This window comes from Rhinolophus sinicus, chromosome 16 (genome assembly GCF_057876585.1).
Source record: "Rhinolophus sinicus isolate RSI-liver-muscle chromosome 16, RSI-T2T, whole genome shotgun sequence".
In the NCBI taxonomy this organism is placed as follows: Eukaryota; Metazoa; Chordata; class Mammalia; order Chiroptera; family Rhinolophidae; genus Rhinolophus; species Rhinolophus sinicus.
In genome coordinates this window covers 187,528,708-187,547,336 of record NC_142516.1, presented here as the reverse complement: position 1 = coordinate 187,547,336, position 18,629 = coordinate 187,528,708, and the positions used below count along the sequence as shown (strand labels likewise).

Below are 18,629 nucleotides of genomic sequence, written 5' to 3'. Positions count from 1 at the left end.
AAGATGCCATTAATGTTAAGACACATCAGTAATTCAGTAATAGTTTCCCCCAAGGGCTGAGGAGTTGGAGACACTACACAGTCATATAAATGTTCACAATTTTAAAAAAGCATCTTTAATTCAGAAGCATGAAAATGTACATCTTAGAATGAACTAAATGCAGCAGAACAAGAAATTTTGGAAGAATAACAGACCCATAGTATCTCCTAAGAAAAGTCAAATAATTTCTGCCAGTAAAATAATTACTTGAAGGGTATTTTTTAAAGGTACCTAAGCATCATTAGGAAAATCATGTTTTCTATGACAATCAAATCAAATATTGAGCGTATCGTATCACATGGATAAAGTAAAACTGTTTCAGAGAATTGCTTCTCTTTATTTGTAATTTCAAAAAGATGAATCATTATTATGTACGTATGCTAAAATAATTCCTGTTTTTTAATCAAGAGTATACAATATAGTCAATTACTTTATATATCCTAGTAACAGGTACTAGAAATGCCTAACACAAAACTGATGGTCCGTTCTCTCTGGATTTCAGATGCCAGAAAGAAAAGTAACTATAATTATTTTATTACTAACTTTGCCCAGATTTTAAAATGCTTTCCCCACTTAATTTGTATGTTTAGTCACAGAATAAGGTACATGTTGATTCAAAGAGGGACAAGGCATCAACCCAGGCTTCAAAAATATTAGATTTATCTAAGTAGTGGGGTAGGGGGGGAGGAAGAGCTCATCTTTTTCAAATTCACTGAGCCACAGATATAATTAAAAAGACCTTCAAAATTATCACTTCTACTTATCATTTACCATTGTTCTGTACATGATCTTCAAGCACCTCATTTTTAAGAATCCCACAAAGTTCCGAAAGAGTCTCTAAGTGAATAACATGAATGATCAATGGCCTGAAGACATCATACAATGACATACACAGTTTCTCCAAAAGTTCACTAAAATAAAGGAATAAAACATGGTTTAGTAGTAATCTTTTCAGGATTTTCCAATAGTTTAAAAGACATCATTGATTCCTTCCAGCCAATAACAATAGTAAAAACCTACTGGAAAATAGTATAGGGAATATTACACAATGTAAGTGAATGGCTGAAAGTAATTCTGTAAAGTATTTTTGCTTTAAAACCTCAGAATCAATAAGCAATCAGCAGTCAATTCAAATTAGTTGCCCCCCCCGCCCCCGGCAAATGTCAATTTACTACAACTTTTACTTATTTCAGCAATAATTTTGCATATGTCCTTTCAAAAACAATAAGAAATATTATAGTAGACTTAATCATCCTTTTATATTCTACATCACTGTGAATCAAATGGTAATATTTTCCCCAGGAAAGATAGGTTCAAAATTCTTGAATACTTACAGATTTAGATAAACAAAACTCAATGTACTCTAGATATACAAATATTTTGACAAAAATCATTTGCAAAGAAAAAAATTGTGTTGTTTGTATTCTTCCTATTGTCAGTAGTATTCATCTATATGTATTTCATCAAAAGTCCTCAACCCAATCAAAACCATAAGAGACATTTGTCTCTTCCCCATTGCAAAGGTCTTAGAATCTTTGTAACAGTCAGAATCGCCAATATGAAGAAACCAAAAGTGACTAACCGTGGATCTGAAAGACACTGAGAAAATATTTTTTAAAGGATATTAAGCAGTGTCTGTATCTTTAAGTGTCTTTCATTTGTTACGATCACAGGATTTTTTAACTACAAGGATTTATTATACTTGTGGAGATAAAGGGCTCTAGATCCCAAGACTTACTTAGTTTACTATACAGGATTCATACTGTCACACCACACTGTCTCCATAATTAGGTTATGAACAATGCAAAGGCACGTGGCCTTTAAACTGCACCCTTACTTTAAAACAAATAACCACTATCCCCACCCAACAATATTCTGTTCGCACATTCACAAAAGTTAAAATACTCTGCAGTTCATTTAAGATGACTCCCAAAATATAAGAAGCTATTATGGTCATTAGCAAATGAAATCATAAAAACAAGAGTTCAAGTCTGGGTACCACCTACTCTAATTTTGACGTTGGTTTTGTGAAGAATTCATTGTAAAGTTGGTGTTCATCCTGGCACACATGGACCATAAAGGCACAGCCACTGCGAATCTGCAGGAAACAAACACACCACCTACAGTTAAGACACACAATTCCAGTGTTTATGAAATAAAGCAAACATGTCATTTGCAAAGAGATTCTGCATATATATTCATAAAACAACTATTGAAGCACAGAAAATGGTGGGTTTTCAATGGTTTACTGCATAATGTAAATATGGGTGATTTTTATTTTCTTTTTATGCTTTATTTTCTAAACTCTTGACAGTGAAAATAAACTGCTTTTCTAGTTGAATGGGGGTATTTAAAAACAGAATCTTTACGTATTTTTCTACAGTACAAATTGAAATCACACTAAAAAAAAAAACATTTCTGCAGCAAAAGCTAAGAATAAATTGTCCATGTAAACCCACAAACTTCAAAACCTCATCTTTCAAGGAATAACACTTATTTGTGAATCTTCATACCTCAAAAAAAAAAAAAGAAAATGAGAATACTTTGCCAGGTTGAATGCTACTTGCTAAACTAGCTTTGTCATAACTGAAGGAAAAATTCTTTAAGTTTGTTGATACGGGAACCAAACCTCAGCCAAGTGTAGCTTCTAGGGTATCAAAGTATTTCAGAGAAGCTTTAACGTTAAACCAAAACAAACAGAAACTCACCAAGGCACAATGATCTCTGTTATTCTGGCTGGTTAACTCTGTGACAGTACAGGTAATACTAGGGCCCAAAAGGAGCTCCCTCTGCTCGAGGTAACACTGGTGGATGTCATTTAGCAGCTGCTGGTATCTGATCAAAAGCAAGTCACATTGGAGTATAAATGTTTGATTTCAGAGACGTAAATTAAATCTGATCATAAATCCCAGAATAGGGTGCCAAACCTCTCCAGCCCACATTAGATACTGGAAATATTTATGAATTATATATACAGATATAAACACACACACACACATAATGAACTGTGGTGCCATTACCTTTATCTTTTAAAGAAAGATTTCTGTTCCAAGAGTAGAGATCTTACATAGACCCAAATAAAAAGGAAACCGTGCTATGGGAAATTCCTATGCAGAAATGTACAGCATGGTGACTGTAGTTAATAACACTGTATTGCATATTTGAAAGTTGCTGAGAGAGTAAATCTTTAACGTTCTCAACACAAGAAAGAAAAATGTGTAACTATGTGTGGTGATGGATATTAACTGGACTTACAGTGGTGATTGTTTCCCAACATATACAAATGCTAAATCATTATGCTGTGTTTCTGAATCTAGTAAGTTGCATGTCAATTATACCTCAATAAAAATAAACAGAGAAATGCACACTCATCAAGTCAGGTCCACGACCCTGCTCCCTAAAGTAAGTGATGTGCTACAAGAAAAAGCTTGAATAGTATGCAAGGCAGTGCTCAGAAAAGATCAGGGACTTAACAGATCGGGAAAATAGTACTTCAAGAGGAAGGTAATATGGAAACTGAAGAACTTCTAGGTACTCACTCAGGTATTCTTTCCGATCGCTGTTCTACTTGTTCAATCAGGGTCTGCAGAATAAAAAAAAACACATCTAAAATCCAACTGTTTTAGTCCACTTTTAAATTATTTTGATTATAACATGTTAATGTTAGAAAATCTGTAAATTACAAAGACGCTGAAACATAAACATCCCCGATGATACCACAACATCACCACAGTGACATGACATGCCACCCCCAGTGAGGTGCTCGCTGGCATCGCTCCTGTCTTTCCCATCATCTCCTCCTCGTGTCCGGTCAGAACAAGCTACATGATGCTCCCAAAGTCCCTGTCTGTTATGTCGCTACAATCTGCCCTATACATGCAGTTCTCTTAGTATAAAGGCCCTTATATCCCCTCAAGTCAACTACAAACCTGAGCTGTTTAAGCTCAAGTATCACCTCCTTCTAGGCACCTTCCCTGAGCCTCTGCGCTCTGTGCTCAGAAGGCCGCGCTGAGATACTGTGATGTAATGGGAAGGACAAAGCCTTCCTGGGCTGAGCAAAGGGCCTCACACAGGCACTCCTGCAAAAGGGCCGGCCACATCCATTTCACAGCAATAGCCGACTGATGTCAATACACTTACTCTGACTTTGGGGGCAGCAGCTCGAAATTTCACATAAAATAGTGTGAAGGCGTTGTCTGCATTAGGTACAGAGGAAGGATCCTAAAGAAACGGGGGAGGATGGGGAAGGAAGACAATTAGCAAACAAGTAAGTATTCAGAAAATGTGATGCGAACTTTTCAAATGGCTACTGCTTGGCCTATACACCAACCAAAAGCTTAGAGAGAAAAATCTCAGAGATTAAATATTACTATTGCTTCAAATGAGAAATAATTATGAGGAACTTTCATCTCCCTCCTCTTTATAACTACAACTTTCCCTTGTTACATGAATTTTAGCGGTAAATAGACCTGAATTCAGATTCATACTCAGTCATTTACTGAGAGGAGGACATTGGCCAAATGACTTACCCTCAGATTCAGAGCATCCACCAAACAGTGATCGCATATACTCATCAAGACTACGCAGCTCCACAGTAAAGCACGTTACACACTAGTAGCTGTACCTATTAGGTATTAGTTTCCTAAACTTACTAAAATTTTACAAAATAGAAGAATTATACAGTCTCGCTGATATGTCAGCTAAAAGCAATGTGAACGGGGAAATGCAACCCAAAAATCAGTGGCTTAGAACTGAAAGCTTGATATATTCCATGTTCCTTAGAAACTAAACTTAAAAAGTACGATGCATAATATTTACGGTTTTATTTTCTTAGGAAAGAAATGTGCTCAGTGATTGTCCCACACACCTCACCAGTTAACCCTTGTCTTCTAACTTAACACTCTGCTCACTTTCCACCTGGCATCCACTACAATCTGCAACTGATTAATCTGCTTTCTTCTTTACTGATTATTTCTCCAGAATATAAGCTCCACGAAGGCAGGGACCTTGCTAGCTCCTTTTCGTTACAGTGTAATTTCTAATACAATATCAGGCATTTAGTGCGTGCTCAATAAAGATACATTTGCTAAATATAGAAAAATCAATTGTCCATCATATGTAAAGAAAAAAGTTCAAATTATCCACCACATGTACTCCCACCATTCAGATAAAACCACTTTCATTATTTTGGTATATTTCTTGCCAATATTTTCATGAAAAAGATATGAAAATGTTTGAAGTACAAGTAGTTAGAATCTTATTTTAATATTTCTCATATAGTACTGAACACTTCTCACACTGTTGTATATTCTCTGATAATAAGACTATAATGGACAGACATAACATAGCCATTTTTCCTATTATAAACAAAACTGTAACACATATTCTTATTTAACAAAAGGTAAAGAAGCTTTCGGAGTTACAAGTACTGCTCTCAAACTAAGATTCCAGAAGCTAAATGGCTCAAAATCACCCTCACCAGTTCACTCACCCTTTTCAGTAACTGACTTGTGAGGTTCTGTAGTGTATTCACAGTGTACGTCTTCATGAGGTGCAAAGCTTTAGAAAGACATTGCTTGAACTTCAGTAAATAGACAGGGTAATCTTTAAAATTCGGCTGCAAAGGAAAGGGAGAAATTTACAAAGAGGAAACCAACGCTGACAAAGCCCACTTGGAACGAAACCCAGCATGTCCTTCACGTGAAGCTCTACAGAGAAGTCAGGAGGCCGTGTACAGACTCCAAGTTCCATCAGGACAAATATCGTGACTGCCGGGGTCACAAGCCCCTGTGCCTGGCAAAAAGTGGGGCCTCAACAAACATTTGCAGTGTTTAACAAACATATTTTCAGTATTCCACAGACATCAAGACTAGTATGTCAGGCCCAACTAGGAAAATAATGAGTAGGGGGAATAAATACAGCAATAAATCCTTGGGGGATACCATGCAGCATGACAGCAAGAATCGCTCAGCCTTAGAGATGGGACAACGCCGTGTGCTGTCGGCCGGACCTCCTCCCCTCCAGGGGCGGCCTCGCAGCTAGAAGTACTTCCTACACCACTGCTGACGAGGACTAGTTCACCAGTTTTCTCCAAGCACATTAGAGACAGACATTCTCCCTTGAGTCGCAATAACGACTTGGCAGCATGAGAAGCAGCAGCATAGGGCTGTTCAGGTTTCTTAAAACTACACAGAAATGCCATGACTTACATGAGAGGAGATATATGTTATACAATCGTCTAACTTGGCCAGCATGGGTATAAATCCTTCACTATTCACAGACAACGTAGGAGAATTCAATTTCTTTAAGAGAAAAAGAAAAATCAGCCTTAATTCACAGACACAAAAAAATGTAGAGGTAAAAGTTGACACTTCTGTATTAGAATTAGCATATTTCCCTTTAGCATGTAACAAGTTATACTAATGTCTTTAACATTTTGAGTGGATAAAATATCCTCAAATGTAGCCCATGTGTAACAATGAAGAAAGAACAACTGGAAAAGAACACTGATTTAATTCAGGTTATTCTTAATGAGCTTTAATGGGGCTCTTCATGAATTAGCAAATATTGTCTACCTCTCCACTGTACAATGTTACATTAAAATAACATATCAAGTACCTAGACTTCCCACTTACTAGTACTTTATAGCATGCATAAATTTTTTACTTTCAAATGCTGGCATTTTCTCAAGGTTAAAGGATTAACTAATTAGCAGTCACACTACATGTTTAGCAGTCATATTGTGAAAGTAATATACATATAAATAAATATATAAGTAATACTAATAATTAAGTATAAATATAAGGAACATTAAGTGTGATTGAACACTTGATATAAAAAATCATATATTAAAACATAAGACAATTTAATATACATTTAACATAACTAATATATGTAAAACATAAGCAAAACCAGCCAATTATTTCTTATCCTGATATACAAATAGCTTGGCAATGAACTATTTCCCATAGAAGTACTAGCTTTACTTTTAAGTCTTGAGTAAACTATAATTATGATTAGTTTAACAATTTTAGTAACATGATTTACATATAGTTATTATTATTAATCATTAACCAGAAATATCATTTACACAGCAGCCTTATCGAGACTATCACTTTGGAATACAAGTAAGCATTATGAGGCCTATACTTTTCCTCACACCAAAGGAGATTAGTTTTTAAAATGTTTTAATTATTATAGTAGCAAGATTTAAAAGTTAGCATTTCTTCTTACAAACTTCTTCAGAGCTTACAAATAAGATAAGAGGTAATCAACAAAGAGATTTTTAATAACAATGACACAATTTAAGCAGAACTATTACTTAAATCATATTTGAAAAAATCTGAACTGGTAATGATACGTCCATTGATCACAAATTGGAACACTTTCAGAAAGCAAACTATTAAGTTAAAAAATATCACTCAAGCCAATTTATAGGTTTACAGATTATACTTACAAAGGGAAATATAAAATAAAGTCACTAATTTCACAAAAAGTAAAAAACATGCTTACTGTGTTAATAGTCTCCAATTCATTAAAATAGGAAAGCTTTTGTTGAATGTTTTCAGCCAGATCAACAAGTTCCGACTTGAGTTTTTAAAAGAGAAAAATCAATTATTATAAGAACATAAGAATCCACACTCCAGTCTCAAAATTACATTGAACTGATTTATATTAGACATGTAGATTTATAATAGACATAAGATTTCAGAACAATGCTCAAAGATTTTTGCATTCATGGACTACAATAAGCAATGATGATTACAGTAAATTATATATAATCTTATAAAATAAATGATTGCTTTTTACAAACAGAATACACATGAGGTAATGATAGTAACTTAAATATTCTATCTTTAAGTCACAATTTAAGTGCACCCTAGATCAGGTCACCTTTTCTTAAACCCCCCGCCACTATAATCCCTGTGCTTGTCTGAAAAGGGGCAATATTAACAAGTAGACAGAGCAAACTTACAGGTCCTCTTCACTCTGCAACTGTACTGAGATCTAACACCTCAAAACGTAGGAAAGCGTGCCCTTGCCCGTTTGCGTAAGCTTATTAAGAATAAAATGTCAAGAGCCTCATACTGAGCAGGGTTCAATATCCAGTTGGAGAAATTAAGGAAACGAGAACTAAATTGTATTCATCGACATAAAACTAAAATATTAAATACGATCAGCGGCCCTCTCTCCTACTGCAAGTTACCTGTTCCTTTAGGAGCTGTTCACAGGCTTCGTGCAGGGTTCCTGTCTTATTGGACACAAACAGATACTGTTTCTGCAAGGACTCCAGATGCTGAAGAGCACTGTTTACATCATTCAATATGGCATCACACTGCTCCTGAAACCCAGACAAGTAATCCCTCATCTGTCTAGAAAACAGAACCAAAAGGGGATTGGCAATAATATTTTCCCCCAATAAGCATCATCAATAAACAACAAAGTCTCATTTTCCCCAAATGCTTGAATGTCAGGAGGAGAGTCGGACCTAGTCACTCTAGTTCAGTATATTCAGAAATGTACCAAAAGCTGTTACAAACTGTTTCAATACTTAAGGAAAATTCCTGAAATGAAAAGGAACAACCAAAGAAATCAGCCTTAAAGCCATAAACTGGCTTTTTACATGGAAGGCTGCAAATCACCAGTTCGACTTTCAAAGGCGGGACACCAGGGCCATCCCGAGGGATTAATTAGGTCAATCTTTCCTGTCACTTCCACCGTTGAGAGATAGTGAGATGCCATGGGAAGAATTTTGGACTCGGATTAGAAGACCTCAGTCCAAATCCCAGCTCTGCCCAAGTCTCCATGACATTAATCGAGTTATTTAATATGTTCAGGCCTCAGTTCGTTCATTTGTAAAGTGGAAATAACATTACCTTTCCTCACAGAGCTGCTCTGAACACTGAATGGAATCATACAAAGAGCCTAACACAGTGCTTAGCAATTACAGTCAATAACCGTTTGCTGAGTGCAAATGCTCCACCCCCCCGTTCCCAGATCAGCAAGAAACCACCCCATCCTTCCCCCACGTTCTCAGTACACACAAACAGGACAACTCGGTCACATCCTCGAGTCTAGCTGGCCATGCCCGAAGTCTGGTGGTCTCTTCTAAGAAAGGCAACAAACACCTCTTAGAGTGCCTGTCAAATTCCCACTTGAACCCAAACCTTTCTAGACTTACCTAAAAAAATCTCCCCTCCTAACCTATTAATTACAATGTAACTTACAAAAAAAAATTGCACAACTTCCAATACAGGTTGACCGAAATCCTCTCTGGCTATTTTTAAAGAAAATGCTGCTGTTGGAGTTTTCTCTGTACCTTAATTTTGTTTAAAGACACAGATTACAAAACGCGTCAGACGACTGTGATCTAAAAATTAGGATGAACAACAATGCAAGAGCCACATACCTATATTTAGTTTCTTCATCCTGATCCATCTGAGTTTGTAGTTTTGCAAACCATGAAAAAAACTGCAAAAATAAAGAGTATTATACTGTCAACAAAACTAAAACAGACCAAATGAAAAGTGGCTACATGCTAACCAGCAAGTCAAAAGGGTAACACTAAGTCTTACTGTTTGGGGTTCAGACATTAGTAATTAGGTTTAACGAGGAGACGATAATTTAATTGCATAGTCAGTACCTACATGTTAGGAAAAGCAAAGGATATTAAACACATTGGCCATTTCCGGTATTAATTAAAGAAGAGCATTAAAGATACAATACATAAGAAGTAAATATTTCTTCCCCAAGAGGCTAAAACCCACTTGCTAATTGGCCAAATTTGAGAAGGAAACATCAGGCTTTGGGTAAATATTATCTAATAAGAACTGAGAATATAAACTCATAAAATAACAGGCTGGTTTGAGAACACGGACTTTCGCATCAGCTAAACCTGGGTATGGATTCTGGCCCTACCACCGAGGTTATGAAAATACGTATTATTAAAACGAGATGGGCAGGCTGACCTTAAACAAGCATGAGGGACTTTTTGGGTGACGGAAACGTTTTACATCTTGATCACATGGTAGTTATAAAGGCACATACGCTTGTCAAAACTCATCGAGCTGTACGCTTAAAATGATTACATTTTATTGTATGTAAATTGTACCTCAATATATTAGATTTTTCTAAACTTGAAAAGAGACGTGCATGTAGTTTTTTTCCAAATAAGGTCACAGACGTGGTGCAAAATTATCTTCTCAAATTGGGATTCGAAGTCAATGCCACGCTTTATTCTCTCAGGACACTAAACCTGGAAAGTTCTCTGACTCTCGCTTTCTGAAGCCCGGCTGCGTGCCTGCCACACGCTGCACTGACAGGCATTACCTTACTGAATTCGCACAAGAACCCTATGGCACAGGTGTATAATCACCATTGCTTTACTCGTACGGAAACTAACTTATCTAAGAAGGTAAGGAACTTGCCTAGGCTCACAAAGATGGGAAGCGAGCTACACTCTATCGCTTTGCCGCACTGCCTCTCTCCACTTCCCGTATGTTCACGTCCACACATCTACTTAACATTTTACTCAGTAAGTGTCTCAGCTTTGATTCTTCACAGGACAGAAACACAAGCAGAGGAAATGGCAAAAGACACTATTGTACACAGGTTTATTATCAGGAATAAGCAAAACCCAGAGAAAGTCATGCATGCTACATTACTAAAAGTAACCTTCAGGGCTCTTCTAAAGAGGATATTTAGGTTTTTAAAAAAGAAATTACCCAGCAACAGGCAAAGGGGTGTGCGTGCCCATGCATGCTGGGGGTGGGGGAGTGGGAGGGCTGTTAACATAGTCATACACTGGGGGGAGTCAAAATACATAAAATATTAAAACCGTAATAAATATCATAATCTATCAACATCCAAACTTGGAATACACATTTTCACCTGTACTGCAAATACACCTGAGCAATAGGTTTAAAATACTTAATAGCCACAAGTAACAGAAAATCAAGAACGTTCTAGAAAGATTTGATGTTAACTGCAGTTTGAAATATTTAGAATTTTTAATTAGGACCTTTTTCATTTAACCCTGTCTTGAGACATTGAAATAATCAAGCATCCTTAGAAACAATACTGCACTTACCTGCTGTGCGGTTTCGATTCTTTCTTCTCCCATTTCTAAGGAAGTAAAACCCTTCAAGAGGATGTCTTCTGTAGATTCAGGTACTACTGACGTCTGCGTGATGGGCAGCGACAGGGATGTTAAACTGCACAAGTCTTCAATTGGGAGCTTGGGAAAAAAAAGAGCCACAAAGACATTTAAATAACTTAAAAATTCTCTGAACTTAACTCAAGATTGATATTACATCTCAATTGTTTTTAAAAGGAAAGGAACGTTTTCTATTAAACCATTTGAGGTTAATAAATGCCTTGTAATACTAATATTTATAACTAGGCTCTCTGTATTCAATACTGGTCTGAAAATGTAAACATGACACTGATACCCCACTATTCGTGAGTATGGTTTTTGAGTTACCTTTGTAATACTGGTCGTGAACCTGTGCTAATCCACACACATTTTCTTACTTGAACCTCTAGTGAAACAGCACCAAAGGCAAAACCTGTGCGCTGCTGAAGCAGCTTGGCCTCCCCATTATCTAACACAAAGGATGGAAGGCATTAAAACCAACAAACAGAAAACAAATCACATCCAAGAATTAAGTACCAATAGACATCACCTCCTTCTACCACATCCACTGCTGGCACATTCCACCCACACCTTCTTTCTGACAAATGCTGAAATCACAACCGAACAGAAAGAACTTTCGAGTTTCCCTTCCGTTTCAGAAGAGCCTCAGCGACAAGGCCTCTCACCTCCCATGCCATCGGACCTACGATACTTCCTAGTTCTCTGCTGCTGACGACAGGCCAGGTGTTAACTCCCCTGTCATCACACAGACAAGCTCTTAGACCTAAAGGGAGTGTGGATGCTGCGGAAGGTAGAAGGGCCCAATTGTTTTGTTTCAACCCCATCTCCAGTCCTTAGGGCGTGACATCTAAGGTCCAGCAACAGAAGACTTCTTACAAGGCCTGAGGAAACCACCTCCTCGGCTAGTTTTCTAGATACAGAAATTTCATCTGAGGACAGGCCGTATTCTCTCTTTAAAGTTAAAATAGGATAGATACAAAATACACCACCACTAATTTAGAAATACCTGTTTCCCTGAAAATAAGACCGGGTCTTATGCTAATTTTTGCTCCAAAAGACACATTATGCTTATGTTCAGGGGATGTCACCCTGAAAAATCATGGTAGGGCTTATTTTCCGGTTAGGTGTTATTTTCGGTGAAACATGATACAACTCTTTAAATATAGGGATTTTGTACCTGGGTTCAAGTAGGGCTACACCTTCTGGCTGGGTGACTGACATTATAATGGAGCCTGGTTTGAACCGTGCTCCTGCTCACTGAAAAGCTGTGTGACAATGCAAACTACTTTATGCTTCTAACACTCAATTTCTTTGCTAGAAAACAGGAATTACGTTATCTGTATCATGAGGCCATTGTGAAAAGAAGACCCAAGTATGGGAAAACGGGCTCTGATTAGACTGCTGGGAAGCCGCAGAACAACAGAAGTGTGGGGAGAAGGTCCTCGATCTGCTGTCTCCCCATCGATGAGTCTGACGCGAAAGCCAGGCGGGGCTAGATGACAAACGCTGTATTAAGGGCATCACTTGTTCACGTCAACTCTTCCTGAACGGGGACATAACCCGAGTATAAAAGGACTGTGGCCCAGTACGAATTAAGTTTCTCAAATCCGGTGAGAATCTATCTTAAGTTTAAAGTGTCACCAGGAACTGCATGCTGCCACCCAGGGTTCTGGAGGACAGCGGAAGCTGTGCTGAGATAGCCGCCTGTTGACGCTCTGTGCAACGACCCCAATTACCAGCAAGTTGTCTCTCCGGAGAGGGGGAGGCGACCCATCAGAGGCAGTGCTCCGCGTACTTAGCATAACGCCCACCATATAACAAACACCCAATAAATTTGAGCTACAGCGTGTATCATATTATTATTATTCCTATTCATTAGCAGCAACAGAGTAAGTAAATTTATAGATCAGAATCTATGCTGCTTCTTGGGAACGGAATCGTCCAGAAGCTAGCTTTACAAAATTTTATTTTATTAATAGTAAAATTTAGTTTTATATGAACAGATCATGACAAAATTCAAACATATAATTCTATCAGCACTGCTTACACAACATCCAAGGCGCAAAGGGGAGGGAGACGGTGGTTAGGCTCCAATTTGAAAAGTATACCGGGAAGCAAACGGAGGCTAGGCTAAGATAAAGAAAGCTGGACAGAGTACTGCTTGCACCCTAAAAGAAAAAGATAAATAATATATGAAATCACAACTATTCTTAAATCCATCAGAGAGCTGAGACTACAGAGTAACCAAGCAGCTTAAACTCTGTGTAAGACGGGAACCTCCAGGGAGAGAGGGAATGCGAGCAGGGGCTCACCGGTGGACCGGTGGCACGTCAGGTCACGGAGAAAGAAAGAATAAGCCCCATACAAGTAGGCGAGAACTCAGCATCCATTTCCCCGCACTGCAAAGGCTAGGGCGTGAGTACAGAAAGCCTGGAAGCCACAGACACACGGGGAGTTTGCACCCCCTCACAGAGACGCCGTGGGAAAGCAGAGCACAAAGCCCCATCCAGAACCTTCTCCCCTTGGAACCAAAGTCTTAAGAAGGGCAGCAAATCCCATCATCCCTCAGGCACACAGGAATATCCTCTACAGATGGGGAAAGGGAAAAGAAAACAGCACTACGCCTGGAGGAAAGGCAAGAAACAATGGACGACCTAGAACAGTAGGTCTCCTACCGCTGGGAGGGCAGAACCCAGGGGAGGGCAGAACCCCCGGGGGAGGGCAGAATCCCAGGGGAGGGCAGAACCCCCAAGGAGGGCAGAATCCGTGAGCCCGCTCCACCTTCCAGCCCCAAGAGCAAAGACGTGCCCCAGACCGAGGCTAGACTTGGGAGACACAACTCCCACCTACCACTGTCGCCAGGCTGTAATGCCCTGCCATCTGCTGCTATGGGAAGGCCAAAGCACAGACACTCTGCGACGCAGGCGCAGAGCATACAGAAAGCGGAGGGAGAGGAGGACTGGTAAGGAAACCCTGCAGCAACACAGCCCCGATGCGAAGCAAAAAAGTAACACCAGAGAAATTTGAAGCCAGAGGTAAACTAAAGATAACCAGAGCAACACCTAAACCAAGCTCAACTCCTGACTGGACTAATACAACTCTCCACACTCACAACTTAACAAAAGAGGTATTCTTATTTCCAGGCATTAATACTCTTTTCCTCATTCTCTACTGGCCTGCACACAATATCCAGTATTTATTCAAAATTACATTAAAAGCAAGGAAAAAAACAACTCATTGTCAAGAGACAAAGCACTCAACAGAGCCAGACTCAGAGATGACCTACATATTGAAACTATCAGATAATGAATTTAAAATAACAGGCTCTCGTATAAAATATAAATAAATGAACAGATACAGAATTTCGGCGGAAAAATTAAAACCGTAAGAGTCAAAAGGAAATGCTAGAAATAAAACATCATGGTAAGAGATGAAGAACACCTGCAACGGACTCACCCAACACAGCTATAGGAAGGTCAAGAATCAGTGAACTGGACGATAGGGCCATAAAAGTAACCCATAAAGAGGAAACAGTGGGAAAATTAAAACTGAATGAAACATCCAAGAACTGTGGGATGGTGTCAAATGATCATATACAAAGGAAGTGCACCTGTTTTTCAACCCAAATAACACTACACTATACACACCTTGCTTTTTCATTTACTATGCAGCATTTTCAATTGTCCTTCAACAGAGTATAAGGAAAAGATGGAATTTATTCTCTTTAAATTCGTAACTCTCTAATTGTTATTAAGCTGTATCGGGCCCGGGAGTACAGAATGATTATTTAAGTAAAAAGCGAAGTCTCCCTTCCTTCTTCCCATCTTCTCTGCCCTTACAATTCTTCTTCTCAGAGGCAATACCAATGTTTATAATTTAAGAACTTAATTTTTAAGGAATTTGAGAGTAGAATGAAGAACTTTAAAAGGAGAAGGAACCAAAGAGATTATCTGCAATTTTTATCAATCTTCTTTTATAGAAATTATTCAAAACACATGAACGTAATATTTTTTATTCCTTATCATCAGAAGAGTTCCAATGAAAAGTAAAATTCTCCTCTACCCCCAACTTTAACAAATTTAATTGGATTCAATATTTTTGATTGTTACTCTGTATCTCTAACACAGATTTACAGTATTGTGTTTGAGTTCGTCAATTTGATGTCCTATCTATTGACTCCCCACTACATAAAATGAAGAAATGAATACCCCTAATATTTTCTTCTGTACATATTCTCAAATTCTGTCACCTACCATCTCTTTTTTATAGACTGGCAAAATTTATAATATTTACAACTTGTTCTGATTGATTTTTTAAATGATAATACGTTTCCTGACTCCCACAAATTTACCCAAATTGCAGGGTCACTGATACCACCTTTGTTTTTTGGGCGCCACACATTTATCACTATTATATCAAAAGGATCCCAGCGTGTCACACGCATGTGCTCAATCTGTCATCTTGAACCAAAAAAGATTTACCTTCTAATTTACTTGAGAAGTTACTACAGATATTCCAGATATAATCTGTAATCTAGATGTTGTGAGTAAATCTAATCACTTGAATGTATGAAATAGCATTCTGTTTGCTGACTTCCTGCACAAATACTAACTGCTTTTCAATCATAAGGACTCTGAAACACCAGAAGCAGAAGGCAGCTTCCTGGCCTGGTCCCTTGTTCTCACTAATACAACACATTTTTCTCTCAAACCAAGCAACAGACAAGCCACACTTGTAACCAATTCTAAGAAAATTGTTAAAGTAACAAAACAAGCTGCTTTTCAACAGCATATGAAAAAATCTCCCAGTAGGTACATCTGCCAAGCTGTCTTCTTTTCTCAAAGCACCTGGAATAGATGGGCAAAGCAAGAACGGGTGGCGGTATCACGAAGTTTCCTAGTCTGACCTCTCATTCACTCCTCAAGTGGCGATGACTGAAAGCCTGATTCACTTGCTTCCAGATGGAGCAGACAATTGCCTCTAGAAAGAAGAGCACAGATCTAGGTTCCTGATTGGCAGCTCTAGAGAGTTATTGTACAGTTTATGAACATAGGGACACTAACACGTTAAATACTAATTACATGGGGACCAGATGAACAGGTCCAGGAAAAATCAAACAAATACTACACCTTTTTCTCCCAAACTTTACTCCTTGCACAGTTCTGGGTTGGAGATAATCACCTTTATAATCAATCTACTCGAACAACTCCCTAAATGGAAACTGGTGTTACTTTCTCTGGAGCAAATCATTGAAGAGGTACAGATAGAGTCTTGGAAACTTCCAGAAGCACCTAATCTCTTCATTTTTTACCTTTGGTCTGAGTGACACCTACTCCCACTGAGGATCATAAGATTCTAATCTATTCTTTTAAGATGCTAATCACGTGGGAGGGGAAAGCGCGTGAAAAATAGAGGTAGCCTGCCAGGTGCACTTTCCATACATGATTTCATTTAAGTCTCACAACTCCCCATAGACAAGATTATAATCCCTGTTTTATAATGACAAAACAGGATGAGAAAAGTTAAATATCACGTGTAATGTCACAGAGCCTTTAGGAAACAACTGTAACAGTAAATTACACGTAAATTTCAGAGCCAATTATTTTAGCATTTTATCAAGAATTACTAGGTCCAGTTGAAAGAAAATGGCCCTCACTACTGAAATATTTGCCCTGGCTACAAAACCTGTCCACCTAATATGCTACTGCAAATATTCTACCACCATTTCTCTCAGCTGGCTAACACCAAATAAAAAGGTATAATCTCCTTTCCAAGATAAGACTATAGTTCTCCTTCATAACAGAGAAAGCTATTGCCTAAAGAAGTTAACAGCTGTATGAGATTTGTTAAGAGTTAGCTGGACTCTTGCTGTTCAACTAACTTGCCTAGTTCCAGCTGCTCAGGAAGTAATTTATCTCGTGAAAATTGTGAAACACTACAGAAAATCCCTTAGAGATACACTGGTTGGACAAAATAACAATTAAGGCATTCTTTTGCAGCACCCGTGTTACAAGAATGGTAACGGGAAAAAGGACAGAAAAACACTCAATTCCAAAGTCTTCCCACAAGACATATAAACACTTCAGTAAAGGGGAAACGAGGGCTGAAGAGCAAAGAAAAGTTCCCCAGTAAAGATTCCAGGAGGGTAAATACCAGGTTATTTCATTCTCACAGGAATCCACTGCCAAGGCTGTGTGTACCCGAAGCCCCTCCCTGAATACTTGACCTTGTCAAGTCAGCCCCTACCCGTGACTTAGCCCTGCTTTTTTCCTCCAGCTAGAATGTTATTTTTCTCGTCTTTGCAAGGCTGGCTTCTTGTTTTCCACGAGGAGTTCTCACCTTAGACTTACTTTCCTAGAAAAGCCTCCCCTCCTTGTCTGAAGGGCACACCTCCTCCCACTGTGTCACACCATCCTGTTTCCTGCTCCTTGTAGCCTGGGTCACTGTCTGAACGTCTTGGCTCTTTTTTTCATGCTCATGATCCTCACAATTCTGTCAGCTCCGTGAGGCTAGAGAGCTGGTCTTTCTCACTTATTCTATCCTCAATTTCTAGCCCAGAGTAGGCACATGACACACATTAAAATGGCTGCATGAGGCTAATGACAGGTACTGTGTTGTGTAAATATGAAAGACTGGGGCGCAAATGAAAAGATTCAATTTACCTGACTCCAGACCCTTTCCTTTAAGCTCAGTGAGAATAAGAAACAATAGTTTGTGGCCCATGACAATAAAAACGAATTGGACTGCATTTCTTGTGGACTATGTTCTCCCCAGGTGCTGTGATGTCCAAACATCCTGCTTCAGTAACAGGCCAAATCAGTTACAAAGGGACTGAATATTTATAGAGCAAACAACTGCTATTACCCAGCGCATAAAAGACTGACAGCCACGCCAAAGACATGCCCACCTACTTCCTCATTTGTGTCAGACCCACTTCCAGCCCAGCATCCTAGGGAAGGACCGAGAAACCCAAGAAAGAACATGCGCATTTTAAAGCAAAGCATCCAACTGTAAAAAAGCGAAAGAACTTTCAAATCAAAGTTCTTAACCTCTAATGTTTGAGGAGGGAAAACAACTTTAAGTCTCTACACTTAATCTGCCTTTGGACACGACTCCAAATCGTGTAAAACGAGTGCTTCCAACATGAACAGTCACCATCACCCTTAATAAAAGTCCCCCTAAACCTGGCCCTCACGACCACAGAAGGGTGCCAAACGCCTGACAGTTCCCAAAACGTGTTTCTCGCTATGGTAACTATTGCACTGAATCACACGAGCAGTAAGACGCGGAAAATCGCAATGGTAATCAGGACTTAAAACGCTGACGCTGACACCGAGGACCAGCCTTCCCAACGATGCACTGGCCCAGCTTTCGCAAAACTTCGTTTTCATCGCTTTGCAATGGGCCAAATGCATGGACTCTCCCACAACCTGCA

The 18,629-nt window shown here is 38.7% G+C and overlaps 1 protein-coding gene across 1 annotated transcript in view; it reads right to left on the bottom strand.

Moving 5' to 3' along the window:
- Window positions 1–18,629, bottom strand: part of COG3 (component of oligomeric golgi complex 3) — a 53,791-nt gene that overhangs the window by 34,317 nt on the left and 845 nt on the right. Inside the window, exons 2-12 of the mRNA XM_019756980.3 lie at window positions 11,129–11,275; window positions 9,449–9,510; window positions 8,246–8,411; window positions 7,552–7,626; window positions 6,249–6,341; window positions 5,531–5,656; window positions 4,180–4,260; window positions 3,579–3,622; window positions 2,748–2,874; window positions 2,046–2,137; window positions 811–950 (exon numbers count right to left, since the gene is read on the bottom strand). Of these exons, the coding sequence (XP_019612539.2) occupies window positions 811–950; window positions 2,046–2,137; window positions 2,748–2,874; window positions 3,579–3,622; window positions 4,180–4,260; window positions 5,531–5,656; window positions 6,249–6,341; window positions 7,552–7,626; window positions 8,246–8,411; window positions 9,449–9,510; window positions 11,129–11,275 (1,153 nt within the window). The remainder of the gene's footprint in view (window positions 1–810; window positions 951–2,045; window positions 2,138–2,747; window positions 2,875–3,578; window positions 3,623–4,179; window positions 4,261–5,530; window positions 5,657–6,248; window positions 6,342–7,551; window positions 7,627–8,245; window positions 8,412–9,448; window positions 9,511–11,128; window positions 11,276–18,629) is intronic.